The sequence below is a fragment of the Delphinus delphis genome, chromosome 17 (assembly GCF_949987515.2).
Source record: "Delphinus delphis chromosome 17, mDelDel1.2, whole genome shotgun sequence".
Lineage (NCBI taxonomy): Eukaryota > Metazoa > Chordata > Mammalia > Artiodactyla > Delphinidae > Delphinus > Delphinus delphis.
The window spans coordinates 77,484,376-77,509,661 of record NC_082699.1 but is presented as its reverse complement, the minus strand read 5'-3'; the positions used below and the strand labels follow the sequence as shown (position 1 = coordinate 77,509,661).

Below are 25,286 nucleotides of genomic sequence, written 5' to 3'. Positions count from 1 at the left end.
TGTTATTTGAATCATAATGGAATGATAACAACTTCATGACAACACATTGGAAAACTGAGAAGAAACAAACACTTGTTTGTAGAATTACATAAGTTACCAAAATCAGCTGAGTAAGATAGTCCAGTCATTGTTCCAAAAGGCATCAGGCCCAGAGAGTTTTACAGGCAAGCTTTACTAAGGCTTCAGGAATAGATTACCTTAAAGTGTGGCAGAGCATAGGAAAAAGGGGGAAACTACTTAGCTTATTTTATGAAGTTAGTCCAGAGATTTTTACAGGCAAGCTTTACCAGACCTTCGAAGAATAATCTTGTATAAAGTATTTCAGAGAACGGGAAAAGTCGGGGGGACTCACATTATGAGGTTAGCCTGATAAATACCAAATGTCAAGGATGTGGGTGCCGTGATGAGGAGCAAAGGGTCTGGAGCCGGATAACCTGGCTCCAGTCCACCCCCTCAGCATCCTGGCTACGTGACCACAAGCTGTCAGCCCCTCTACCCCCTGGACCACCTTCTGAGGATGTTGGGAGGGTTCGCGGAGCTAACACGCAGAGCACTTAGCACAGAGTAAAGGCATTATTATGAAGAGGACTCTCCTACACTTCAGATGGGAATACAAATGGGTAACCAACTTGGAACGCTGTTTGGCAATTCTAGAGATCTACCCTGGAGGAGCTCACACACTTGTGTACAAGAAGACATGTATTCTGTAAGAATATTCTGGCAGTATTGTTTATAATAGCAAAAAATCAATCTGTTAACAGGAGAAAAGGTGGTGATGTATTTATATATTGGCTCTTGTACAGCAATGAAAAATAATAAACTATATCTACCAAATGACTGCATCTCAAAATTGTAATACAGAGCAAAAACAGAAAGTAGCAAAACATAGGATACATGTATACAGTTTTGTTTTTTTAATAAATTTATGTATTTATTTTACTTATTTATTTTTGGCTGCACTGGGTCTTCGTTGCTACGCATGGGCTTTCTCTAGTTGCGGTGAGCAGAGGCTACTCCTCGTTGTGGTGCGCCGGCTTCTCATTGCAGTGGCTTCTCTTGTTGTAGAGCACGGGCTCTAGGTGCACGGGCTTCAGTAGTTGTGGCTCGCGGGCTCTAGAGTGCAGGCTCAGTAGTTGTGGCACATGGGCTTCGTTGCTCCGTGGCATGTGGGATCTTCCCAGACCAGCGCTCAAACCCATGTCCCCTGCATCGGCAGGTGGATTCTTAACCACTGCGCCACCAGGGAAGCCCCTACAGTTTTAAAATGTGCAAAGTAACACAATATGGTGCTAACGGAGACCTGAATGTGTGGCAGAGAATAAAGCATGTGTAGGAGTAATAAAGCCTAGGTTTGAGACCGCAGCGTGGGAGGGGTGCAAACGTGGGCACTCTTCAAATATTTTACTTCTTTTAAAAATCTGGGACTTCCCTGGTGGTGCAGTGGTTAAGAATCCTACCTGCCAATGCAGGGGACACGGGTTCGAGCCCTGGTCCAGGAAGATCCCACATACTACGAAGCAACTAAGCTCGTGCGCCGCAACTACTGAGCCTGCATGCCTAGGGCCCGTGCTCCGCAACAAGAGAAGCCACCGCAGTGAGAAGCCCACGCACCACAACAAAGAGTAGCCCCCGCTCGCCGCAACTAGAGAAAGCCCGCATGCAGCAACGAAGACCCAACGCAGCTATAAATAAATGAACAAATAAATACACAAATAAATAATCTGAAGGTATAAAAAAAGGTTGAGAAGAAGTAAAAACACACACACATCTGCAGGTGCAGAGGGGTTACACTGGAGATTCTCTTTTTTGTACGTATATTTGAAATTGCACGAGTAAAAAAAAAAAAATCAATCAGTGACTTCGTGACTGATTGGGAGTTTTGCTGTTTCAGTAGCGTAGCTGGATGTTTGGTGGTTTTTCGATGCTAGAGTGTAAACTGAGAGTTAAGTGGTTTGGTAGAATTTGTAGTCCCTCCCACACCCCAGCTCCTTGGGTGGCCTCTGGTGGAGCAACCCGCCCTCCCTGGTGGTGGTGATTGAACCCCTGGTAGAGTGGGGAAGTTCTTGACAGCTGTCAGGGTTTTCTAGCTCTTCTGCCTTGAGTATTTTGTGTGTGTGTGTGTGTGTGTGTGTGTGTGTGCGCGCGCGCGCGCACGCAGGCGCACATGGGCAGGTGACGGCTGTCACGTGTCCGTCGTCTGGTCTTAGATTTGTTATGTCGGTGACAGTTTCCATCTTGGCCTCAACAATAATGAAGACCCTTCACGTGGCCCACGCACATGCTTCAGTGAAGGGAAGACTCTGCATTTCCCTCAGGGGCCTTTATGAGATGGCGAAAAATAACCCCAGCCCAAAGAGAACAGGAATTAATTTGATTTCAGTTGTTAGTATATGTTAAATTTTAATGCCATGGCACTGAGCAAATGTATTGGCCAATTTAAAGACGTCAGAGCAGAAGGCAGTGCGGCTGCGTCTTGCCTGCTTGCCTGCTTGCTTTGCCCTGTTGTCCCCTGGGCGTGTCTAATGGGCTCCTGTGTTGCTGAAGGTGGGGAAGAGCGGAAACATTCCAGCAGGGACGACCGTGGACACAAAAATCACCCACCCGACCGAGTTTGACTTCTACCTGTGTAGTCATGCTGGCATCCAGGTAAGGACAGAGGGTCCACTTTGCACAGTCTTGGTTGGTGTCTCTGGGGTGTCGTCCACACATTCGGCAAACACCTGCAGAGCACAAACCTTGTGCCAGGTGCTCCCGTGGGCACTGGGGATGTGGTGGTGAACAGCACGGATGGGGCGCCAGTCCATCCCAAGGGGACGCAGGCGGTTGACCAGTGAACCGTGGAGGCCGAGAACCATCAGGTGTTGCGGATGGAGGACCCACTGGGGTGCTGTGCTGGGCCGGGAGTGGGTTCCCATTTTAGCCGAGATGAGGTCCAGGAAGAAGGAGCAGTGAGCGTGAGGGCCAGGCAGGCTGGCGGGGACAAGTGGCGTCCCTGTGTGCTTGGAGTTCGGCGAGCTGGATGGGGTATGAGAGGTGACGGAGCGGCGGGGTCAGCCTTGCGTGCCCGCCACGCACGGGCACTGGTGTGCGGGGAAGGTCAGCACGTGGCATTCCTTGTCCCTCCCGGCGAAGAGACCCACAGCTTTGCCACAAGTGATTCTGAGAGGATGCTGCCACCTCAGAGGTGCCACGTCCAGCGCACCTGTTGTCAGAGCTGAGCCACCAGCATCTGCGAGGCTGTGCCCCTTGGGACAGGAGGGACTTAGCTCTGGGTGCCCGTCCTGCTTCACCACAGAGGGGCTTTTGGGTGTTTCAAGTTATAAGTGAGGACTTAGATATCCATCCCCAAGGGATTTGAACTTAAACTTGGAGGGCTTGCCGTAAACTTTGTACTTCTGCCACGGGAAATACACCTGCACGTCCTTCACGTCACCGTGGCTCTAGAACAGGACTTGGCAGACTGGCCCGTGGGCCACACCCAGCCTGCAGCCTGTCAGGGTGCAGCCTGAGGGCTGAGCCGTGTGTACATTTTTAAAGGTTGTTAAAAAGGAAGAAGAGGAACGTGGCTCAGAGAGGACGGAGGCTTCCGCAGTGTTTCCCGGGCACGTCTGTCCCCGCGATGGCTTCCGTGTCGGGCGGGCGCTTTTTCTGTGCAGGCCAGCCCGGCTTCCCTCCTGGTGGGTGGAGCCCTCTCCCCCCGGCCCCGGGGCCTCTGGTTTGTTTAAGGGGTAAACCTGCCTCCCTGCATTTTCTGCACAGGCACTTTCTAATGGGGGAAATCTCGCACTAGAGACGTTTAAGTGCTTTGACAAAATGGGCCTCAAGGGGTCCTGCTCTGCTGTGGTTGCCATGTCCTCGGCACACCCTCTGATACAAAATACCCCACTGCCCGCAGGCCCCCGTGACAGCCACCGATTAAATGCTGAAAGTGGGGCGCAGAATGTGTGCTTCATCAGAGGATAAGAGCGTCTGCCGCTCACCAGTCTCCAGGGGCCTGAACACAGACAGAGAGTCAGGAAGGGCCTGCTTGTTGGCTGGCTTGGGTTGAGTGGCAGGGAAGGCAGGTGGGGAGAAGCCAGAGAAAGGCCCTTCCCTCAAGCGCGCTCCTGGCTGACCGGTCATGGGTGCCCCGGCGAGCAGTGCAGCGGCTCTGCCGGCACCTGAGCCCCGGCAGGCATGGGCCAGGCGACCAACCCCACCTCCTTCAGTTTTGAAAGATTCCACACCGCACAAAATAAATATATGTGCAAACTCCCATTTTAAAGGCGTTAATATGTAACTTATTAGAGATTTCTTCTTGCCTTTATAAATAAAGCATTGTAGAAAACCTAGTATGTACAAATGACATTATCCTCCAAACAACCATCTCTGTATTATATCTTTCCTATGAGTTTTCTCTACACAAATAATTGTGTGTATAGTCTGTTATTTTACCAGTAGGGGGTCATAGAATATGTGGCTCTGATGCCCGTTTATAATGATACATAGTAGGATAATATAAATACCTTCTTGCCACTGAACGTCCTCCCACTGTATCCTCTGTGAAGGATTCTACCGTAGGGTGGAAGCACAGCTTCTCTCGGCAGCACCCTTTGCAGGTGAGTTCTGGACTTCTCTCTTGCATGTTTACCTCTCTGACCCTCTGATCTGCTTTTAGGGAACAAGCAGGCCTTCCCACTATCACGTGCTTTGGGATGACAATCGTTTCTCTTCCGATGAGCTGCAGATTCTCACCTACCAGCTGTGTCACACCTACGTGCGCTGCACGCGCTCCGTGTCCATCCCGGCGCCAGCATACTATGCTCACCTGGTGGCCTTCCGGGCCAGGTACCACCTGGTGGATAAAGAGCACGATAGGTGAGTGGCACGCCCTTCCTGGCTGGGATCGTTTCTGCAACAGGCTTTGGCATCTGCTTTTCTGGAATGGGAAGCAGTGGGGTCCCAGTGGCTGGAGCCGACCGTGACACAGACACCCAAAAGCTAGCATCTTCACCGCCATTTGTTAGCTGTGTGGCTGCCTCCCCAGATGGCTGGTGCGTGGTCCTAACTTAGCTATCAGTGTGCTGCCTCATGGTGCGTTAAAGGCTGCGCTCTCTCTCTCTCTCTCTCTCCCTCCCTATCCGTATCCCTCTATCTCTCCCTCCCTCCCTCCCTCCCTCTCTCCCTCCCTCCTTCCCTCCCTCCCTCCCTCCCTCCCTCCCTCCCTCCCTCCCTCTCTCCCTCCCTCCTTCCCTCCCTCCCTCCCTCCCTCTCTCTCTCTCTCTTTCTCTCTCTCTCTCTCTCTCTCTCTCTGTCCCCCACCCCCACAGTGCTGAAGGAAGCCATACCTCCGGGCAGAGTAACGGACGAGACCACCAGGCGTTGGCAAAGGCAGTCCAGGTCCATCAGGACACGCTGCGCACCATGTACTTTGCTTGACATGCTTTAGTGTTTACGATTGTGTACCGAGTTGGATTCACATGAGACCAGCTACACTCAGACCAACAAATGCCCAGCCCTTCCGTGACAGCCAGCATCGAACATGAAACGCCATTGATTTTAGTAGATTCTCCACTTTCCAGAATGCCTTCCGTCCCAGATTTCAAACTTGGATTTTGAACTGCAGACCTGTATGAGACCCCATTGTCGTAGGAAATATGGTTTGCCAAAATCTTATAAGCTGCTTATGAAAATAGAGTCCCGTGTTTCCTAAAAATCTCCTAAAACCAGTCTATGAACTCAGGGCTTTAAAACATTTTTAATTTATTTGGTCGTTCGATTTACTTGTTTTTAACACATGATTCTATATGAAATTGATGGGCTCAAACTAGCTGTGAACGTTCTGTGAGAGTGAAAGCAACATAAACACATTGTGGTTTTAAAGCCTTGAACATTCTGATGCTGTCACTAGAGTTTATTTCAGAGTGACACCTGTGTGCTCCTGACCCGGCTCCCACCAGCTGCCCGGGATCCGAGGGCAGGGGCCAGGCGAGGCGCCCTGGTGTCTCTCGTTCTGCCACTGCCCGCCTTTCACTCAGCCCGAAGGAAGGAGGGGTGGCAGAAGGTGGGCCGTGTGTGTTTACAACATTTATAGGTCCAGAGGGATTGGCAGACAAGTGCCATTTTAATAAAAATTTATTTAAAAAAAGAAAAAAGACAATATGCCGACAGTCTAATCATAAGATTTGTCCTATAGGACTGTGACATTTATTTTCCAAAGTTTCTAAAGAATACGGGTCTGTGGTGATAAATACAGTACAATCCTTTTTCACTGTTATGTCTTTAATGTAAGAGAAAAGTATATATATCTGGTTTGCAGTATTAATGTGATAGATAGATGCTGTTTTTCATTTTACTGACTACGGGGTGCTTTTGTGATCTGTTTAGCATATCAAGAGTGTTTTGGAGCCTGGAGCCTGGACCACCCTTGTGGTTTCTCAGTGCTTAAGTACAGGAGTATGCAATTGACTCAGTGCCCGCGGCCCACCCCCTCGTGTAGACCGCGCAGCCTGGACCCTCAGGAGGACGGAGTGTGCTTCCAGCAGTCACTCCCCTCCCCGCCTCATCCCCGTGTGTCGCTCAGCCAATTAAGCACAAATGGAATGTATGTATCCTTCCACTCCTGGGAATGAGTCTGCGTATCAGCGTGCACTTCTCTCTGCGTGTGGTTTGTTAGACAAGCGTCATAGGATCTATGCACTGAAACACAGAGAAGGCTGTCGGTGGTGGCGCTCTGCGGGCTGCGAGGCCCGCGTTCCGCGAAGGAGCCCAGCCCTCGGGAGGATGGCTGATGGCGAAGCCAGCAGCAGAGGCAGACCCTTCTGCTAGGATTTGCGTGCTGGGCCCCGGACGTGGGTTTGCCAATCTAGAATCCGTTGCACTAAGAATGATACCGTGGACAGCTCGACAGGGCTGACAGCAGAGGGCTCCGTTTGTGCGCAGTGGGCTTTTTGTCCTTGTAGGCGGTTTTCTGAGAATCCAATCCACGTTCAGTACAGAGATTCTAGGAAGGAGATGAGCCTTTCCCTAGTGCTGCTTCGTGCTCTGTAGGTTTCCTCTGGCCCTGCTGACGGCCCTCCCATCCCGGCCTGACATTACCTCTGGCACTGTGGTGGAGTGAGGGTCCCAACCAGGGTGCCTCGTGCTGGGGTCAGCGCCCGCCTTGGTCTTGTGTGAGGGCTCCGCGGGGGCGGGGAAGCGCTGTCATGGACACTCGGCCTGGATTTTGGCGGCAACGACAAAGGGGTGACTATTGTTTGTGACAATATATACTCAAGAGTGGTGTGTGTGTGTGCGTGCGTGTGTGCGTGTGTGTGTGTGTGTGCGTGCGTGTGTGCGCGCGCACGTGTGTGCATGTGGGTGTCTTATTAATGGCATTAGTCTCTTCTTGCTGTATCTATTTTTTTTTGTCTTTTTAAATGACAGAAGCCTCTGCTCTAAAAATGTTGCAATTCCCTGTCACTTCGTTAGCAAGTGGCACCTTCTCCTGTTCGGAAGGACACCAGTACACTCGTGGCTTAAGTTACCGGGAGCGTTCAAGCTAAGGAGGGAACCTTTTCACTAATACACTTTTAAAATCTGAACTTAGGTTAGTTTTCAGTCATTTTTAGGATCATCTAGAACCGTGTGTCTCGAAGGTATGTTTCTACCACTTGCAACAGGATCTCGGTGGTCGGGGCGTTGGCCGTAAAAACGCTGTGACTCCTGTGCACGCTGCGGCCTCTGGGGTGGCGGCTGGGCATCTGCGTTTTACACCATCAGCTGGGGGTCCAGGGCTGCCTGGAGTCCGAGAACCTCTAATCTAGAGCCTTCTGGAGAGTGTGCTCCCTCAAGCACTGAGGGCCCAGCAGGGAGGGACTCCCCAGCAATGCAGGGAAACGTTTTCTAAGCGAATACACTGGGCAGGATCACAGGCTGGCAGAAAATGAGACCTAAATTTTTGAAAAATCCTTTTGAAGGAAAAGTTTTCTTTCTAGAGGGCCAGAGTACTTTGAGAAAGGTACTTGTTACAGCCCTGCGCTTGTTTTATAAAACTTTTACTACTTAAAAGCATTCATAAAGCAAATGTCTCCAGCTGGGTTAGCTGCATACCTTGTACATGTCTGATGGTTCAGAATTCAAATGGCTGTAGTTACAATTTCTCAGGTAAAGAACTGTTTTCCCAAATTTCTACCAATCCCCCCCCCCCATTATTAGGATAAATTTTGAGACAGCGTAAAACCTCAAGGTGCAGTAGAATAAGTCCAAGCCCTGTTCGCGTGGAAGCCAAGAGGGGCCCTGCCCGTTCTGTGTGGGTCACGCCCGCCCAGGGCAACCTCGTGGCCGCCGGAGAAGGGCTCCGGGCACCTCCGGCCTCTGCCTGCGTTTGACAGGTTTCCTGAGGCCTGTGCGGGGCTGTGCAAATTGCAGAGGTGTCCACTCGCCGGCTTTGCCTGACCCCACTAAGTAAGGTGTGCCTTGCTTTAAGCAAACTGAATGTGAAAATTATGAAGTAGAAATCTGGATTAATTTCAAAGAAAAACTGGGGTTTATCTCTTCAGAAGAGGTCTCCCAATTAGACCCTTATCCTGGTACTCTTCCTAATATATTTTAAAATATTCACCGTAAGAAAAGTTAACATATTCCCATCCCTTCACCACTTCCTATTACGTTCGACAAGCTCTCACCCTAATAGCTAAGCGATGAAAGAAACCCGGGGGAGCTGCTTCGAGTCGCCGTTTTGTAGGAGAGCCCTTTGGCCCTGCTGAGATTCCATCCTGCTGTTTGTGTACTTATTATAATAAGCTCAGATGTTCCTAGTTCAGATAAATGTTGTAAAGCTGGGCACACCTATACTTTTAGAAAGGGATTGTTTTATTTTGGTTTTGGTTTTCTGTTTTGAGAAGACTTCACATATACACTTGATACTACACTTTAGGGTCTGCTTTCTCTTTTCAAGATTGTGTTGCTTTTTGGTAGTGTCCTCACACTCCCGTGCATGGATGTTTGCACTCTAGAACCACGAGCGATCCCTGGCCACTGCGCTGGCTTCCCCAGGAGGGACTTGTTGGAAGTGGAGTGATTTCCGTGCTGTGTGAGTCTGGCCGTAAGCAGTGCTGTTGTGATGTTTACCCCGGCGTGTGCTCATTCGAAGAGACAGTTGAAGTTCAATTCCTGCAGCAGGGTTGTGGGCGGGTGGGTGTCGATGTTATATTGTATGTTATTTTTATTGTTGTTAAATGCAAATGTTGCTATTTATTGTTTCCTTTCTGCTCTGGTTTCATTTGGCTGATACGGATATTCCAGTGCATGTGGTACCTGATGAATATGATAGAAATTCTTTTCCCCAACTTTTATAAATTACCTAATGTTTACCTGCAAGTTTGCTGGATGATTTATTTTTGAAAGCCACAAATGTAATTTTTCTGGATGAATTGTTTTTCTTATATACGCAGCAATGTAATTTAACATTGATCTGCAGGGTGACTTAAATTTTATTTTTACAAGGCAGTTTTTCAGTCAGATTATATATTTGATACAATATGTTAAGGGTAGACCGGCCAAGCGTTGTGCAGTTGGGACACCAGACTGTCTCGAGGAGGCCTCTGAAGGCTGGGGCGGCTTCTCTTCGTTGCTTGGCGCCGTGGAAGCACTAGGCTGTTTCGTGGAGCCACCCGTCAGGATCTGGATGGAGTCCTTGAGTGGGACTTTGATCTGTTGGGCAGTTCAGAGGATTTTTCATGGGCATTTTCCTACACCTAAGGCAGTTCCATTAGGAGGAGCTTTAGACGTTGACATAATCCAGAGAGTGGACAATCCCAGTGGCCCAGACAAGCCATAGAAATTTCCCTGTGACCTCTCTTTAACTCATCTCTCACGCTCATGAGAAAAGGAATGTACAATGAATAGAAACTTCCTCAGTGTTCATACGCCTCACTTTCAGAATGCAAATACTTTGTATTTTAAGCCCTCCCCCAAAGTAACCAAGAATATTCTCTCTAGCTGCCGTGCCAGCAGTTTCGGCTGCTGTGACGTTTCTCAGTGTAGACACAGTGCACGTGTGACTTCGTAATAGGGCTGTCCGTGTTACACACACATGCTGACTTCTTTTGTAAGGAAAATTTTCAACTCGAAATAATTGCACTGATTTTTTGACAGCTTCCTTTTTATTATGTCCAACTTTGCATCTGCTGTACCTGTTTGAAATGACTGTAAATAGATTTAGGATAGCAGAAATGATGTAATACGATGCGTTGCTTTGTTTTAGTGATCCTGCCACGTTTTTCAGTATTATGTGTTAGAGCCGTGTGGGCTGGCCGCTGCCCTTCCCCCTCTACAGCCATGTGTATGTGTGTGTGTTGACCATTCATGAAGGACAGATTAGCCTCGTTGCTGTCTTTTTCTGGAAGGAAGTTTGCAGTGTATTGGAAGAAGAGTGTGCTCTCTCCTTGCGGTCTGAGATTTAATTCTAAGAGGATTAATTGTAAATCCTTTGAATGCTTCTGGTCTGTTTAATTCCTCATTATTTGCCATGACTCCCTAAAGCATTTGCTGCTAGCTCCCTCCAGCATTTGACAGCTTGGATAGGAAGCATCTGAACGGCCAATGTTACTAGAGAGTCAGGGCCTCCCTTGCTTCTCTTTGGTCACCCGTCATTTGAAAGCCATGAGGTCGCTGTTATGTCAAAACTGTCATTTGTGGCTTAACCCATAGGTGCCAGGCAGACCTGAAAGGCAGGCTGTTCCTTTAGGCCTCGTGATTTGGCCAGATGAGAAGTGTGTGCTCCAGTCCACAGTGTGTAGTTCTGTCTGTGATCAGGTTACACAGTATCAGACACACAAAGGAGCTTTTCCACCCAAACCAGCCATCTGAGTGTGTGTTAGTGTCGCGTCGATGCCACCTCGGTGCCCTCACTTAGTGCTTTTTTGGATCTTTTGCCATTTTATTGTCTAAAGTGAATGTATTGGCTTAGCCATATCACTACAGAAGGTGGTTTCTAATACCTTTTAGTTTAAAAATAAATAAATAAACGCAGATAAAGGCTACCTCTGAATTCTCAATAGATTCATGTTTGCTTTTAAGTGTAGCTATCCACACTGAAAATAGCCAAAATGTTGCCTGAATCAACTGAATTGTGAACATCTCTCTGTTCAGTTCTGGCTTGAAAATGTGTGTGCCATACTGTGACCCACGGGCAGTCCCCTCCTCCCTCTCTGCGTGTCCAGGGTGGACCAGGGACTCCTCAGGGCTGCCCGGCTCCGAGATGTTAGGACTCTCAGTGGCCAGCAGGAAGGAAACACAAGGGCCTTTCTGCACCGTCCTCAGGTGCAGGGCCGTGTGTGGTGGGACCTGGAAGCGACCCACTGTCCTGGCTTTTCACTTTCCTATTTGACATAAGGAAGCACTTTTTTTTTCTGCTTTACTTATGAATGGGTTGAAAGTGTCTCCTTCTACTCCCTTCTCCCTTTTTGTACACTCTGTAAAATCACAAAGGTGCTTAAACACCGACTCTTGTGCAAATAGTACTTCAGTAGCTGCATGGTTTCAAAATGCAGTGCAGATGTCGTTGACCTTTGACTTGGGAGCCTTGAGTTACTAATCACGCTATACTTTAAAGTGAGCTAAGGTTTGAAAGCAAAAGGTTCTGTTCAAATCCAAGGCCCTTTGCTTGAAAGGAGCACAGGGTCCAGGGCGGCAGCGTCTTGAAGTAGGGGTTCCTGCTGCTGGCGCCCTGGACCAGGATGCCAGCCTGCGGGAAGACTGGCCTGGGAGAGCTCGGCATCACGTGTCATGAACCACTTTGCTGTCAGAAATCTCATCTGCTCGCACGCTGCTGTGGGTTGGTCAGTGTCGCCCCCCTGCTCCTTCGCGTCTTTTCTTTAGGTTCCTCGTGTTCTCTCGTCTTCAGAAGGTGAGCTTTTGCTCCCGATCACTTGCGCTGGTTTGCTCCTGAGTTCTGGAGGGACGGTTGGGCGGTGTTGCAGTTGCAGGCGTCTGGGTGTGAGGAGGCGGCTCCGCTCTCTTCTGGGCGCTCATCAGACCTTGACTTTGGCCCAGAGAGGTTCCAGGTGTGCCATTACAAGGAAGTCCTGGCCTTCAACGCCGCGTGCTGCGCTTTAATTCCGAAAGCACCAAGTGTCCTTTGCAGTCTAAGAACGTGTAATTCTGCAGTCGTGCTGTCCTATAGACACAGACCACCCTGAGAAGCGTGGACACTGGGGAGCGTCCGCTACCTCTGCTGACCTGCTTCTGGGGTTGCTGGGCTCCGCTGAAGTGGCCTCATTTTCAGCCAGAAACCCATACAGGGCTTTTCGGGGGCCGCTGCGCGGCGGCCGGCTCCTCGCTTTAGTGATGTCAGCCGTTGACTCAGATCTCCCACCTGCTTTCTGCACTCATGTCCCCAGCGTCCCGACGTGGGCCTCCCCCAGCATCTTTGCGTTCATGAAAGATCATTAAAGATGAGGGAACTGAAGATTACTGGTGCTTTTGTTAATACTTTTCTGTCTTATTGGTTGATGTGAAAAATTCAGGTGCGTTAGATCTTTAAACGCCCTTGGTGGTGTGACTGTAGGCTTGGGTCCTCACCTCACCCCCCTTCTTTAGGCGGTTGGAGGAGGCTGAATGATCGCCTAGTTACAACTTCCTTGGCCTCAAGTAGTTCAGAGTTAAAGCTACAACACCAAATATTGACTCCTCCCCCCCCCCCCCCCCCAAGTGTCTCCAGGAGCTCGATGTTCAGGCCAACCTCATTCGGTACTTCCGGAATCTTCAAGGTCCTCAGAACCATGAGTTGATGCTAGGAATGTGCCCCCTCGCCGCCCACCACCACCTACCGGGCTGGGGGGGGTGCGATGCGGATGGGCTGCCCGGCCCCGCTGGACGGAACTGGGGGGCCCAGGGCTCCTCTGGACTCTGGAGATGCTGGGAACGATGCTGCGGGGTGGGAGAGGGCAGCCCCTCTGACCCAGGGGGCAGGCGGTGCCCAGGCCTCCAGAGGCCAGGGGTGCCAGACTGAACGTGTTCTGGAGACCCCGTCTCAGCCTCCGTGCCTTTCAAGTCCAGTCCTCAGTGTCCTTTCGAAACCACGGTGCGGCTGCGTTGTTGGGAAGGAAGCCTGGCCCGGCGCACGCTCAGGCACCGGCGCTCTGCCTTGGAAGCCGCACCGCTCCTCGGCTCCTGGGCACTGGCTCCTGCGGGAAATCGCCGGGTTCTGGCCGCGTGGCTCCTCCCAGGCCCTGAGCACGTCCGTCCACAGGACCCCGCTCCCAGTCGGGTGCTGACCGTGACCGCCGGCAAACCTGGGGGGTTTGTTCTCAAGGTCACTCAATGAGAATGTTGAGCGTAATGGAACTAGATTGTTTTCAAAAAGGAATTGGAATCGGAGTCCTGTCTTTGTGAAATGCGTGGGAAGTCCTCAGATGTCAGGTGCCATTTCAGTTGTCGGAGTGCCCCGCGTTGTTGTTGTTTTGTGACGTGCTGGGAAACTGCTTCCTCGGGAGTGGTGTCACCTGGAGCTGTGCACGGAGGACTCGGGTTTTGATGTCTCGAAGATGCGGGTTTTAGCTCTGACTTTTCCAAGCCAGGTATTGAGTTGAGCAGTTTTCTTGGCCGACAGTCTAGTTAAAAGCCACCCTTCTCTGTCAGTGGATGGTTTTAAGCGGGGGAAATAACCCAGTGTTACTTACTTTAAACTGTCTAGAAAAGCCTTCAAGGTGGCAGCTCTTGGCCCTTCCGTCTCCCCCATATCCTCTGTTCTGAAAGGCAGAGGCACCAGGCACCGGGGGGGGCTGCGGGCGGCTTTGGGGGGTCGTAACACAGCGATGACGTGGGCTCCTCTTCAAAGCCAAATAGACACGCGACTAAAACCCTGGAAGTCTGCGGTTTAGCACTGAACTGAAATTCGCCTCCTGAGTTTGATAGTGGATTTTACATGTAGTTGTTGAAGGTATAAATTCATGTTTTGTAACTGTAGCGGCAAGTGAGTTTTTACTTTTTAAAAAGTTTTAAGGGAATAATTGTAAGTTTCTGTGCAGCAAAGTGGCTAATTATTCATTAAATACAAGAATGTAGTGTCTAAATCCAGATTTTTTCTTACCTCTGGTACACTTCAGATTACTTACCTAATATGTATTGAGGGGTTTTAACCCTGAGTTTTATCGACTTTTCTAGTTTTATTTTATTTTTATAAAATAATTGAAAAAAACAAAAATGAATTCAAAAGTTCCATAGGTAGATCTTGCCCCTTCTTAATTTTCTCCCACAAAAAAAATTTTAGAAGACATTTTGAATCAAAATGTATTATGACCATTTAAAGTTTACTGTTTTCTAAGAAGCTGAGCAGCTAAAGGGCCTCACTTCAGGTGGTACTGTGCGTACTGTCTGCGGACTCGTTTACCTGTGCGGTGGGTCTACGTGACGATGTCTTGTGCTTGCAGTATAGAAGCCGTGCAGTGCTGTTCCTGTATAAACTAGTTCCTGTATAAACTAGTATTTATATACATTGGCCTCTTGACAGTTCCTGTATAAACTAGTATTTATATACATTGGCCTCTCTGTATAACTTTTCATTTGCTTACATGAATTGTAAAATTAAATATAAAATTATAGTACCTGCTAATCTGAGGCTTCCTGTCCTTGTCTTTAGTTTAATACCATTCTGTGTGTTTTGAGGATGTCCAATGCTTGCATGATGGTAGGTGGTAATGCCACTTTAAATTAAGCCTTAATCAGATGTTAAATTTGTAAGTTTCACAGTATGCAAAAATATTAGGCAGAATGAGTTTAAACTGTTCAGATCAAGATGCTATATCATAACTCAACAAGTCTTTTCTCCAGAGTTATAAAGGGAAACTTTCAGTGATACAGCTCTGTCTCGCGCGCTCTCTCTCTCTCTCTCTCTCGCTCTCTCGCTCTCTCGCTCTCGCTCTGTTTCTGGTCTGGCTTGGCTGTTGCCATTGCTTGATGAAAATGGACCATTGTGCATTTATTTCTGTGGCAGTCAGTCAAAAAGACCTGTTCTGAAAGTCTTGAGACCTTTTCAGGGTTATTTTGAAATGTTTGATTTTTTTTCCCTCCAGTCTGAGATGTATTTATGGCTGATGAAGAGCATGATTTAGGCACAAACCTTTGCAAACCTGCTCATGTTCTAAGCTTTCTTCCGGTAGTGCCACCTGTCATTGCTTCTGCATATGATTAAATGGATTTTTGTTTTTGTAAAAGCATCTTAAATTTAGACATAAAATGGAGGGGACCCAGCTTTCTTTACAATGTGGATCTACCTCAGTTAAACAGTTGGGTGCTATTTACTAAGTCTGTCAAATTGAATTGGAAAAAGTAACAAAACAGTGAACTATAACTCCACACAAAGCTTGAAATCATAATTTCCGTTTATTTAATAATATCTATTTATTTTGTGCCTTTTGTGTTGAATCCTAATGCATTGAAAAAATCAGTATGAAATTAAATATTTTATATTGTACATGGGGAGAAAAAGCCCAATTGGCCATGGAATTTGATAGATCACCCCAGCCAACTAAACACTAACGTATACTGGAATCCCAACTGCCCTCTTGTGAAAAGAAACATAGAATTATGTCCAAGAGCAAATTTGACATTTTACAAGCAAATTCCAGACTCTTCTACGCATATATTTGTAGCTATCACTTCATTTTCTGTGCCAATGAAGGGGCGACCAAAAACAACTCACAAACACTCTTGTCATTGCTTTTTCACCACACGTGCCCTCCCGGCCTTCCTCTGGCGTATTTTATAAGTTTATTTCATAAGCAGCGAATGGACTATTGTTGATTTCATCTCTCCCACCCTCCTGGTGTGGGTGTTGGTGACCATAGACAGAGGAAGGGAGGGCCGCTGGCCGTGGAAGGGGGGGGAGGGGTGGGTGCTGCTTGCAGCAGCAGCCCCAGGGTTTCTGTAAGTTAGGAAAGCTTTCTGGCAGGTGAGAAAATCGGGTAGATCGATGACTTTCCATGCTTTTATATTTGGCAGTTTATAAGTCTAGACTTTTCCTACTATGGCAATCTTTTTTAACTTAATTCTTTGGAGGTAACACAATATTTTGGAGTCTTAAGAATTTGATTTTATACCAATAAGAAATAAAAATTAGGGATCTTTCCTGTAGTATATAGTTTTACTATTTTAAAGAGATCTCTGAATTTTACAAGAGAACCAACATTCCTTAGTGGCATAACTTTGAAAGTTGATTTGGGAGGCTTTTCGCTTCAGGATCTCAAAAAAATTGGGATGATTCTAGTTAAATGTTTTTAATTTTTAAAATTCCATCAGGTCAATACTTAAGCTATATTTTGTAAAGAGTAAGTCATCCTTTAGTATGCTGCATGTAAAGATCAGCGTTGTTGCACTTTCTCAATAATAATAAATGCCCTACAATTGGCTCACCAGTAAGCATTTTGTTTTTTACCTAACAAGAGTACTTTGGGGCAGGTGATTAAATTTATATAGGTACCTCAAGAAAAAGAACCTGAATATGCTGCATTTTGTTTCTTTAGCTTTTATACGTAGCATTTTGTTCTGCTCTTATGATTTTGTTCAGATATATGCTTTTTGGACCCCAGTAGACTGTTAAAAGAGATTTTAAAGTTACTCTTGTAGGGATACAGTATCTTTTTTTTTTTTTTTTTTAACGTACTGCAATATCTGGTTCAAAGGTTGCCCACCAGGAGATTAATACTTTATACCCAAATACACCTGAGAAAAAGGATACCATGTTTATAAGCAGACAATAATGTTCCCAATCCTTTCTGTTCATGCTGCTTTCTTAATTCTTTTCTCCATATCATCAAGAGGTTGGACGACTTATTTCTAAGGTCAGACTTAAACATCATAGCATCTTAATGTTTTCAACACAGACCTCACAAAATTGCCATTGAGTAAGTAGCATGATCCTAAAGGTATTGCTGGCACTAGGCAGCCGGATCCATCTGGGCTCTGAAGAGCCGGTCTTCACACTTCTCTGTTCCCCAGCACTCACCCCAGACTGAACAGACGGGGAGTGGTCTTGATTGACAAAGATTAAACTGGTGAAGAAAGCTAAAGGCTGAGACACTGAGCATCTATTGTCGTGTTTAAGCTTAGCTGGGTCCTTTAGAGTTTGTTTTACAGCTTACTAGGTTAAGTAGTTTGCACTATTTTTGCAATAAATTCATGGAAAACCTAACAGTTACTTGTTTTGTTTCTTACTGTGTGTATATAAACTAATACTAAAAAGTTTGGCATAGTGTTTTTTTCACCTCCTTACATAACCCTTAACATGCACAGAATGCTGTAAATCTGATACAATATGATGTGAATGATATTTTATAAAGTTATTTTGTATGGTGTCAATTTTGTTTTGCCTCATAGTATGTCAGCAAAAAATAAAATAAAATTCCTCGTATTTACAGCTGCCTCGCCCAGAGATCTTCTGTTTACTCACATATTTATTTGGGGACTTCCTTCCATACGGGTTAAGGTTCCAGGCTTCTGAGGTGGAAGCACGCCTTTGGTGATAGAAGTCTAGAGCCTTATTCCATACGTTGGGCCCCTGAGAATTCGGGGTCTGGGGATAAAAGCATCAGGAATGAATTGAAGAACAAATGTGGTACCTAGGATGAGCTGGGTGTTCCTACTCTAGCAGCCATAAGAAGAAGAAAAGAAGTCATTCAGCTAAACCCCAATCGAGTGCAAAGCCCTGAGCTCCATGTTGCATGGGAATCAAAGCTGACCATATCTGGGATTCTGGGCCTGGTGACCTCCCTCTGGGCGGTGTTTGACTTCTGTCTGTACTGAAAGAGTATGTGGTGTTGGGAAAGGAAAGGAGGGTTGGGTTAAGAAAACCAAAAAAATAGCGGAAAATCCCTAGGATGCACATTGTTGCTAAAGCAGGCCAAAGTTCTTGTTTTGTTTTGAAACAGCCAAAGCTATTTTCTGATTTTTACGCAAAATGTTTTTAAGAAAAGAATAGGGCTTCCCTGGTGGCGCAGTGGTTAAGAATCCGCCTGCCAACGCAGGGGACACAGGTTCAAGCCCTGGTTCGGGAAGATCCCACATGCCGCGGAGCAACTAAGCCCGTGCGCCACAACTACTGAGCCTGCGCTCTAGAGCCCGCGAGCCACAACTACTGAGCCTGCGTGCCACAACTACTGAAGCCCACGCACCTAGAGCCCGTGCTCTGCTACGAGAAGCCACCACAATGGGAAGCACGCACACCACAACGAAGAGTAGCCCCTGCTCACCGCAACTAGAGAAAGCCCGCGCGCAGCAACAAAGACCCAACGCAGCCAAAGATAAATAAGTAAAATAGAGAATGTGTTCATTACAGACAATGTAAAAATTCAGATAAACATAAAGATAGAAACTGTAAATTATCTGTAATCACAACACTGAGAGGTAGTTACTCTTAGCACTCTGGTGTATTCTGTTCCAGGCTTTTTTTTCCCCCTAATAAAATCAAGATGTAGTTCTCTCTTTTTTTCTTTTCCCCTTAATGTATACAGGACCTAGTACTTCTTACTTCTTGGTATCCAAAACCACAAAGCATCTTGGTGCCCACAGGCCTTGGGACATGCTAGCTGAAACTGAAAGAATACACACAAACTGCTGAGAGACCTACAGTATCCTTACTTAATAAATATGGCCTTACGTTGTTACATTCCCGTTATCTCACTATCATTCAGTGGATGGCCAGAGCAGTCATGATCTGACTGTGAAAACCTAAGTGTAAAAACAGCGTACGATGATGTGACGTTATGTGAATTAGGAAAAGATTTCACAAAAGAAAACAGCTCCTTGATCAGAGGACGTACAAGGGATCTTTACGCGCCACAGAGGACAAGGAGCCCATCTCAGCAGGAATGGAAGGTTAATGTAGGAAAACAGTAGGATACAAAGCAGAGTAAGACCAGTGTCCAGGGCCTCGACTGCCAAGTTAAGAATTGACCCCGTTGACAGTGCAGAGAAAACCACACTGTTTAAGCTCCAGTGAAGAGTGTAGTCTGGGATTTGAATCCTAGTTCCACCACTTCCTAGGTGTGCCATGGACTAGTTCCTTAACCTGAGCTTTCATTCTCTTCTTTGCAAGATATGGATACTTTGCAAGTCGTGAAGTTTAGATGAAAGTGCACAATGCACACAGAAGAGGCTCAGCCCCCAATGGCTACTCCAATATCAGCTGTTATTAACGCTTCTTACCAGGAAAAAAATATTAATCTTCATAAAATTGTTTTGATGATCTGATAGCAGCATGCACGATGGGAAGAGGAAACAGGCTGTAAAGATGGTGAGGAAACCAGTTAGGAAGCTACTGTACTAGACTAGCATGCGGTTTAAGAAGGAACTGAGAAGGATGAACGCTCCCTACATAATTGGATCTGAAGGGCTTATGACAGGTTAAGGATGTTTCAGCTGGTTACACACAAAAACCATTTTTCCTGGGCATTTCTTAAACAGCATCACGTTATTATAGGCAGAGGTACTGAAGGCAGTTCGGCATTTGAAAGACACTGACACAGGAGATCTTTGTGACTCTGGGTTTGGTGACAAGTTTTTATATACAACAAGAAAAGCATGATCCCCAAAGGAACAAAGTGATAAAATGGACTTCCTCAAAATTAAGAATTTCTCAAAAAAATAATTTCTGTTCTTTGAACAATGCTGTGAAGAGAATGAAAAGACAAGCCACAGGCAGGTAGGAAATATTTGCAAATCACATAATCTAGCAAAGGACTTGTATTCAGAACATATAAAACTCTGAAACCCCAACAAAAAGAAAATAACCCAGTAAAAAGATGAGCAAAAGATCTGGACAGTTCAAAGAAAATATATAGACAGTAAACAAGCAAATGAAAAGATGTTCAACATTATTTGTCATTAGAAAAATGCAAATTAAAACCAACACCCACTAAAATGGCTAAAATTAAAGCAATAAAAACTGATGCCGAGTTTTGCAGAGGATGCAGAGCAGCTGAAGCTCTGGTTCACTGCTGGTGGGAATGCAAAATAGTACAGACGCTTTAGAACACAGTTTGGTGGTTTCTGGTAAAATGAAGTATGCAATTCCACCGAAGTGAAATGAAGTCGTATGGTCACACAAAACCTGTGCCAAAGGCTTATAGGGCTTTATCTGTAATCATCAAAACCGGAAACAAGAAAAATTTTTGAGATTTTTAAAAGGAAAAAAAGGGAGAAAAAGAAAAAACAGGACACAACCCAAATTGGGAATTATCCATTCACCTGTGGAATGGATAAACAAATGGTATATCCATACAAAGGAATGCTACTCAGCAATAAAAAAGAACAGACTGCCAATACCTGCAAGAACATGGATGAATCTCAAATGCACTCTGCTAAATATAAAAAAGTCAGATTCAAAGGCTACTACTATGTGATTCCATTTATATGACGCTTTGGAAAGATGGGTGGGCAAACCATGGTCTGTGGGTCAAATGGGGCCTGCTGTGTTTCTGTATGGCCTATAAGCTAATAATGGCTTTTACATTCTGAAATGGTTGAAAACAAGGCAAAAGATTTCATGACACATTAAAATTATATAAAATTTAAATTTCAGTGTCCAGAAATAAAGTTTTCTTGACGTACAGCCACGCTCATTCCTGTATGTGTTGACTGTGGCTGCTTTTGAACTACAACAGCAGAGTTGACTAGTTGTGACAGAGATTATGTAGCCCATAAAACTTCAAGTATTTTCCACATGGCCCTTTCCAGAAAATGTCTGCTGACTCCTCCTCTGGGGGCAGAGAACAGCTAGATCAGTGGCTGCCAAGGTAAAGGGTAGGAAGGAGTTTAACCATGAGGGAATTTGGGGGAGGTGACAGAACTGTTGTATCTTAATTGTGGTGGTGGTTACATGACTCTGCATCTGTCAAAACTCAGAACTGTACACCAAAAAGTGGATTTTAAAATAAATTTTAAAAACAAGAGGGACAGAAAACATCAGTGATTGATTGCCTGGGGATAAGGGAAGGAACTAACTCCAAGGGTATACAGAGGAATGTTTGGGGTGATGGAACTGTTCTATATATTGATTGCTTACACAACCAACAGAATGGACATTAAAGGGTGATTCTACTGGATGAAAATTCGAACTCAATTGGAAGAAAAAAAAGAAAAGGCAAAAGCCAAAATTTACCCTATGTGAAAAAAATAGGGCTTATGGTTTTCTCTTGTGGACAGTAAAGACAACTACTATAGGTGTAAAGAAAGGAACAGTAAAACGAGATCTTCAATATACAAAATGCTTTATAATTTTTTAAGAAAAACGTGCTTACACAGAGGTAATATTTCTTACTGTATTTGATCTAATAATTTGACTTGAAATTTTTCTCCAGGAATAAAAGTATTAGAAAGTGCTCAGTTTTGGACCTCCCCGGTGGTCCAGTGGTTAAGACTCTGCGCTTCCACTGCAGGGAGTGTGGGTTCGATCCCTGGTTGGATAGCTAAGATCCCACATGCCTCACGGCGCCGCCAATAAAAAGGAAAAATAAAAAGAAGAAAGTACTCATTTTAAAATTTCACAAATGTTTCCAGATAATAAGAAGGGCATTAGAATAATAGAGGGTTCTAAAACTAGTTTCATAAAACATTTCACTATAAAAATATATACAGCTTTTAAAAAAAAAATTTATTTCTTTACAGTTAAAAAAAATGCAGTATTTGGACATATACAAAGCCATAAATTTTCTTCAAATACGAAACTGCAAATGTAACACACTACCCAGAGACTGCACATTTAGCTAGAACGGGGTCTAGCTGTTCACAAGGACGAAGCTCAAAATATACATATGTGAATTTACACACTGCTATTTAGACGTTCTTCAAAATCTATCTGTAAACTAGAAAGTTAAGCAAAGTTGTCTTTGCCTCTATAGCTTACAGCTGCAGGCTGGCTGTGTCTCACGGTACGCAGCCCCTTCTTGGTCCTCTCCCACTCCAGCTGCAGTGTGGGCCTGGGGAAGAGAAGCTGCTGTCTGTGTTCCTTTCCTTTGGGCTATTTATGGCAGAGGTACATTATGCTTGGTCTCAGCCAGGAAAGAACATCATGTACGTGAAGTCTCCGAAGCGTGAACAGACTAATGCCTGCTCCAGAGCAAAAGTGCTGATCCATGAGGGTCCTCACCAGGCTGATCTCTAAAGCACTTCTTTCTGCTTTAGGATTCTGCTTCATCGTCATCAGTCTCATCGTTGTTGTCATTCTCCTCCTCCTCCTCTTCTTCCCTCTTCTCTTTAAGCGTTTTCAGATATTTACTAGCTAAAATCTTCTTTGGTAATATATCTTAAAAACATAAAGCTAACATCAGCAATGCAAATTTCAAACGTGCTAGTTCCTGCTATGACCTCCAAAACAGGTTCCAAGACAATAAGTCAAAATTCTGACTACATAGCAGGAAACCAGCACTGCCTCTGGACGAAGGCTCAACACCTGTATCTATTGCAGTGGCTGCAAACCACACTGCTCTGTGCCGGCACCCACTAGGAGCAGCCCTGCCCGACCCACCTGACACAGCGGCTGGCCCCAAGGGTCACCGGACGCTCTTTTTTAGCTGTGGTGCACACAGCCTGTTCCACAGCAACAACTATGGGTTTCTGCTTCCCCAGCCAAGTAAGGACGAGTCTGAGGGGGTGGGCTGCCCGGCTCCCACACCCACCCAGACAGCCCCGTGCAGGTGCCAACTTAATTCCTGCTCTAGATGAACTGCATTACAAACATGCTCCACTGAACAAAACTAAAACTCTCGCCCCATGCCAGGTAAACTCTGACACCTGGAGACAGCAGCAAAATGTCATTTTCAGTGAAAGCAGAAAAAAAGCAGGGAAAAAGCTGTTTTTTAACCAGAATGTTTCAAAGGCTAAGTACCTGCAAGAAACTGAAACGTTTCCGATTCCTCTGCGGTATCTGATAAATCACTGTAAGTGAGTGCTTTCTTTTCTTTTCCACTGCCGTGTCTGTAGGAATAGGTGGCGAGATATTGAACAAAGAGTTCCTAAAACAAAATGAGAAAGTTAAGATGAAAGGTGTGCTTTGAAAATTTACCACAGACCTTACTTTTTAATTACATTAAGTTTAGATGATTTCAGATTATCTTGGTTGATCGAATTGCAGAAAATCACTGGAGAAAGGAGACATACTAGGTCGGAAAGAAAGCAAGGCTGAATTAAAATTGGCAGGGCAGCAGGAATTTCCCGAAAGTTTATTTTATTTTGTTTGTTTGTTTGTTTGTTTGCGGTACGCGGGCCTCACTGTTGTGGCCTCTCCCGTTGCGGAGCACAGGCTCCGGACGCGCAGCCTCAGCGGCCATGGCTCACGGGCCCAGCTGCTCCGCGGCATGTGGGATCTTCCCGGACCGGGGCGCGAACCCGTGTCCCCTGCATCGGCAGGCGGACTCTCAACCACTGCACCACCAGGGAAGCCCTCGAAAGTTTATTTTAGATTTCTAACTTATGAAAAATATTTAAAAACCATACAACAAGGAATCGTGTTTGTTTAATGCCCAATCTCTAGTTAGAAGGGTTGGCAAGAGACCATCCAAAAATTCTATGCCAGGAACAGACTTTTAGTCTTGTATTTGACTACACTGTGTCTAAGGTGGCCCGCCGACAACTGTAACAGTCACTAGCTTAAAGGTAAAAAATGGTCAGCTTGCCATTCTGCCCGGACACCTTTCCGAGGGCAGCCCACCTGAGCTGAGCCCCTCTCTGTTCTACTTTAACTCCATCGAAGTTAGTCAAGAAGGGAATAAGAAGTGCCTGCAAATCTCTTAATTCCTTAAGACCTACAGAACGAAACTGTACAGCTATCCCAAGACCATGTGATCCCCCCCTCCCTTAGCTCTGACCAACTCACCGCACCGGACACCGTCTACCGTCTACCGAACTAGCCGGCCTGGGAAACAGACTCGAAGGGAAGTTAAAGCAAGTGAGGGAGACTCTGCAGCAGAAACCTGGCCCAGGATAAGAACAGGAAGGTCTGGCCTACCTAGACCAAATTAAGAGACAAAATCATCTATCTGGACCTAGGAGGGGACTAAAACTGAGGTCCCCGAAATTACTTCAATTCTGGCCCAGGAGACTGGGAGAGGGTGGGCGAGCGGCTGGGCCGGGCCGTACCTCCTGAGGGAGCCGCCAGCCCTCTCAATGAGCCGTTTTGAGGAGCTGGGGCCCAAAGCCGCGAAACAGGCCGGAAGCGACAAAAGGAGAGGCTTTGGGGCCCGGAGTACGGTGACTGGAAAAGGCGGGGGAGACACCAAACAAGGCCCGCGCGCCTCCACGCTACCGCCCAGGCCAAACCCGCGCGAGGAAGGGGGGGAGCGGAGTGGGCGTGGCGACCAGCTCGCGAGGGAGGGCGGGAGCGGAGTGGGCGGGGAGACGGGCGCGCGAGGGAGGGCGGGAGCGGGGTGGGCGGGGAGACGGGCGCGCGAGGGAGGGCGGGAGCGGAGTGGGCGGGCGGCAGCGGAGTGGGCGGGGAGACGGGCGCGCGAGGCGCCGGATGGGCGGGGCGAAGAGCGCGCGCGGGAGCTGGGGCGCGCGCGGCGTGGGAGGGGAATGAGACGGCTCTCAAAAGGGCGCGCGCGCGCACGCGAAGGGGACTGGGCAGCTCCGCGAGGCCCGGCGGGGCGCGATGGTTCCGGGTGGGCCCCACCGCCGCCCCACGCTCCTCACTCCTCCCCGCCTCACCGTGGCCTTGGCCGTGAGCACCAGCGCCTCCTGGTTGATGCTGGACACCTCGGGGGAGCTCTTCATGATGACCCGGATGCGGGACAGGGGCAGCGACACCAGCCGCTGCTCGCCGCACTTCTCCTTGCCCACGACCACGTCCGCCATCTCTGCGCCCCGCCCCCGCAGCGGCAGCCCCTACCCGCCGCGAGGTGGCCGGCCTACACGGTCGGTGCGGGAGCGGCGTCCCGCTGCCCCGTGGGAGTTGTAGTGTCGGGAGGCGCGGCCGCGGGACGGACTACAAGCCCCGTGATGCCGCGCGACCCCGAGACTGTGCAGATGGAGCGGAAGGGCGGCCAGCAGATTCGGCGGGGCGGGGGTGGGGGGCGACCGTGGGTGGGGGTTCTACCTGTGTGATGCTGAGAAGTACCATGAAGGAAAACAAAGCAGTGTAAGAAGATAGAAACCGGGTCAGTAAAGGAGAAGGCTGGGCAACGAAGAGAGAAAAGAGCCCTGTTTATGAGAAAGCGCTTTGCCGGGGGAAAGGAGCGACAGGCAAAGGCCTTTCAAGAAGCTCAAAATGACCGCTGTGTGGACCAGGTGTGCTAGGTGAAGTCTGAGAGGTAGCCAGGGACTAGGTCCTGTTG

General features: G+C 47.3%; 2 protein-coding genes across 6 annotated transcripts in view; one reads left to right on the top strand and one right to left on the bottom strand.

The window, feature by feature from the left end:
• AGO2 (argonaute RISC catalytic component 2) overlaps positions 1-12,617 on the top strand; it is a 104,108-nt gene extending 91,491 nt beyond the window's left edge. For 3 of the 5 annotated variants that reach the window (XM_059995239.1, XM_059995238.1, XM_059995236.1), the window contains 3 exons: positions 2,545-2,646; positions 4,658-4,857; positions 5,310-12,617. In XM_059995239.1, the coding sequence (XP_059851222.1) occupies positions 2,545-2,646; positions 4,658-4,857; positions 5,310-5,418 (411 nt within the window). In that variant the 3' untranslated portion in view covers positions 5,419-12,617. Of the gene's footprint in view, positions 1-2,544; positions 2,647-3,537; positions 3,678-4,657; positions 4,858-5,309 lie in introns of all 5 variants that reach the window. The other 2 variants (XM_069539994.1, XM_059995237.1) reach the window with 2 other exon arrangements.
• Positions 12,618-21,591: 8,974 nt separating this feature from the next.
• On the bottom strand, positions 21,592-24,923 carry CHRAC1 (chromatin accessibility complex subunit 1). Its single transcript, XM_059995235.1, has 3 exons — positions 24,661-24,923; positions 22,844-22,970; positions 21,592-22,261 (listed from the first exon to the last, which is right to left on the bottom strand). The coding sequence occupies exons 1-3, from the start codon at positions 24,805-24,807 to the stop codon at positions 22,137-22,139; spliced, it is 399 nt and encodes a 132-aa protein (XP_059851218.1). The 5' UTR covers positions 24,808-24,923; the 3' UTR covers positions 21,592-22,136.
• Positions 24,924-25,286: the final 363 nt, after the last annotated feature.

Bases quoted from the DNA above. Each gene is read 5' to 3' on its own strand.
- CHRAC1 (XM_059995235.1), bottom strand. From the start codon at position 24,807: ATGGCGGACGTGGTCGTGGGCAAGGAGAAGTGCGGCGAGCAGCGGCTG. The intron at 22,971-24,660 runs GTGAGGCGGGGA...ATTTTGTTTTAG, and splicing joins TGCTCACGGCCAAGGCCACG to GAACTCTTTGTTCAATATCT. The intron at 22,262-22,843 runs GTACTTAGCCTT...TATGTTTTTAAG, and splicing joins AACGTTTCAGTTTCTTGCAG to ATATATTACCAAAGAAGATT.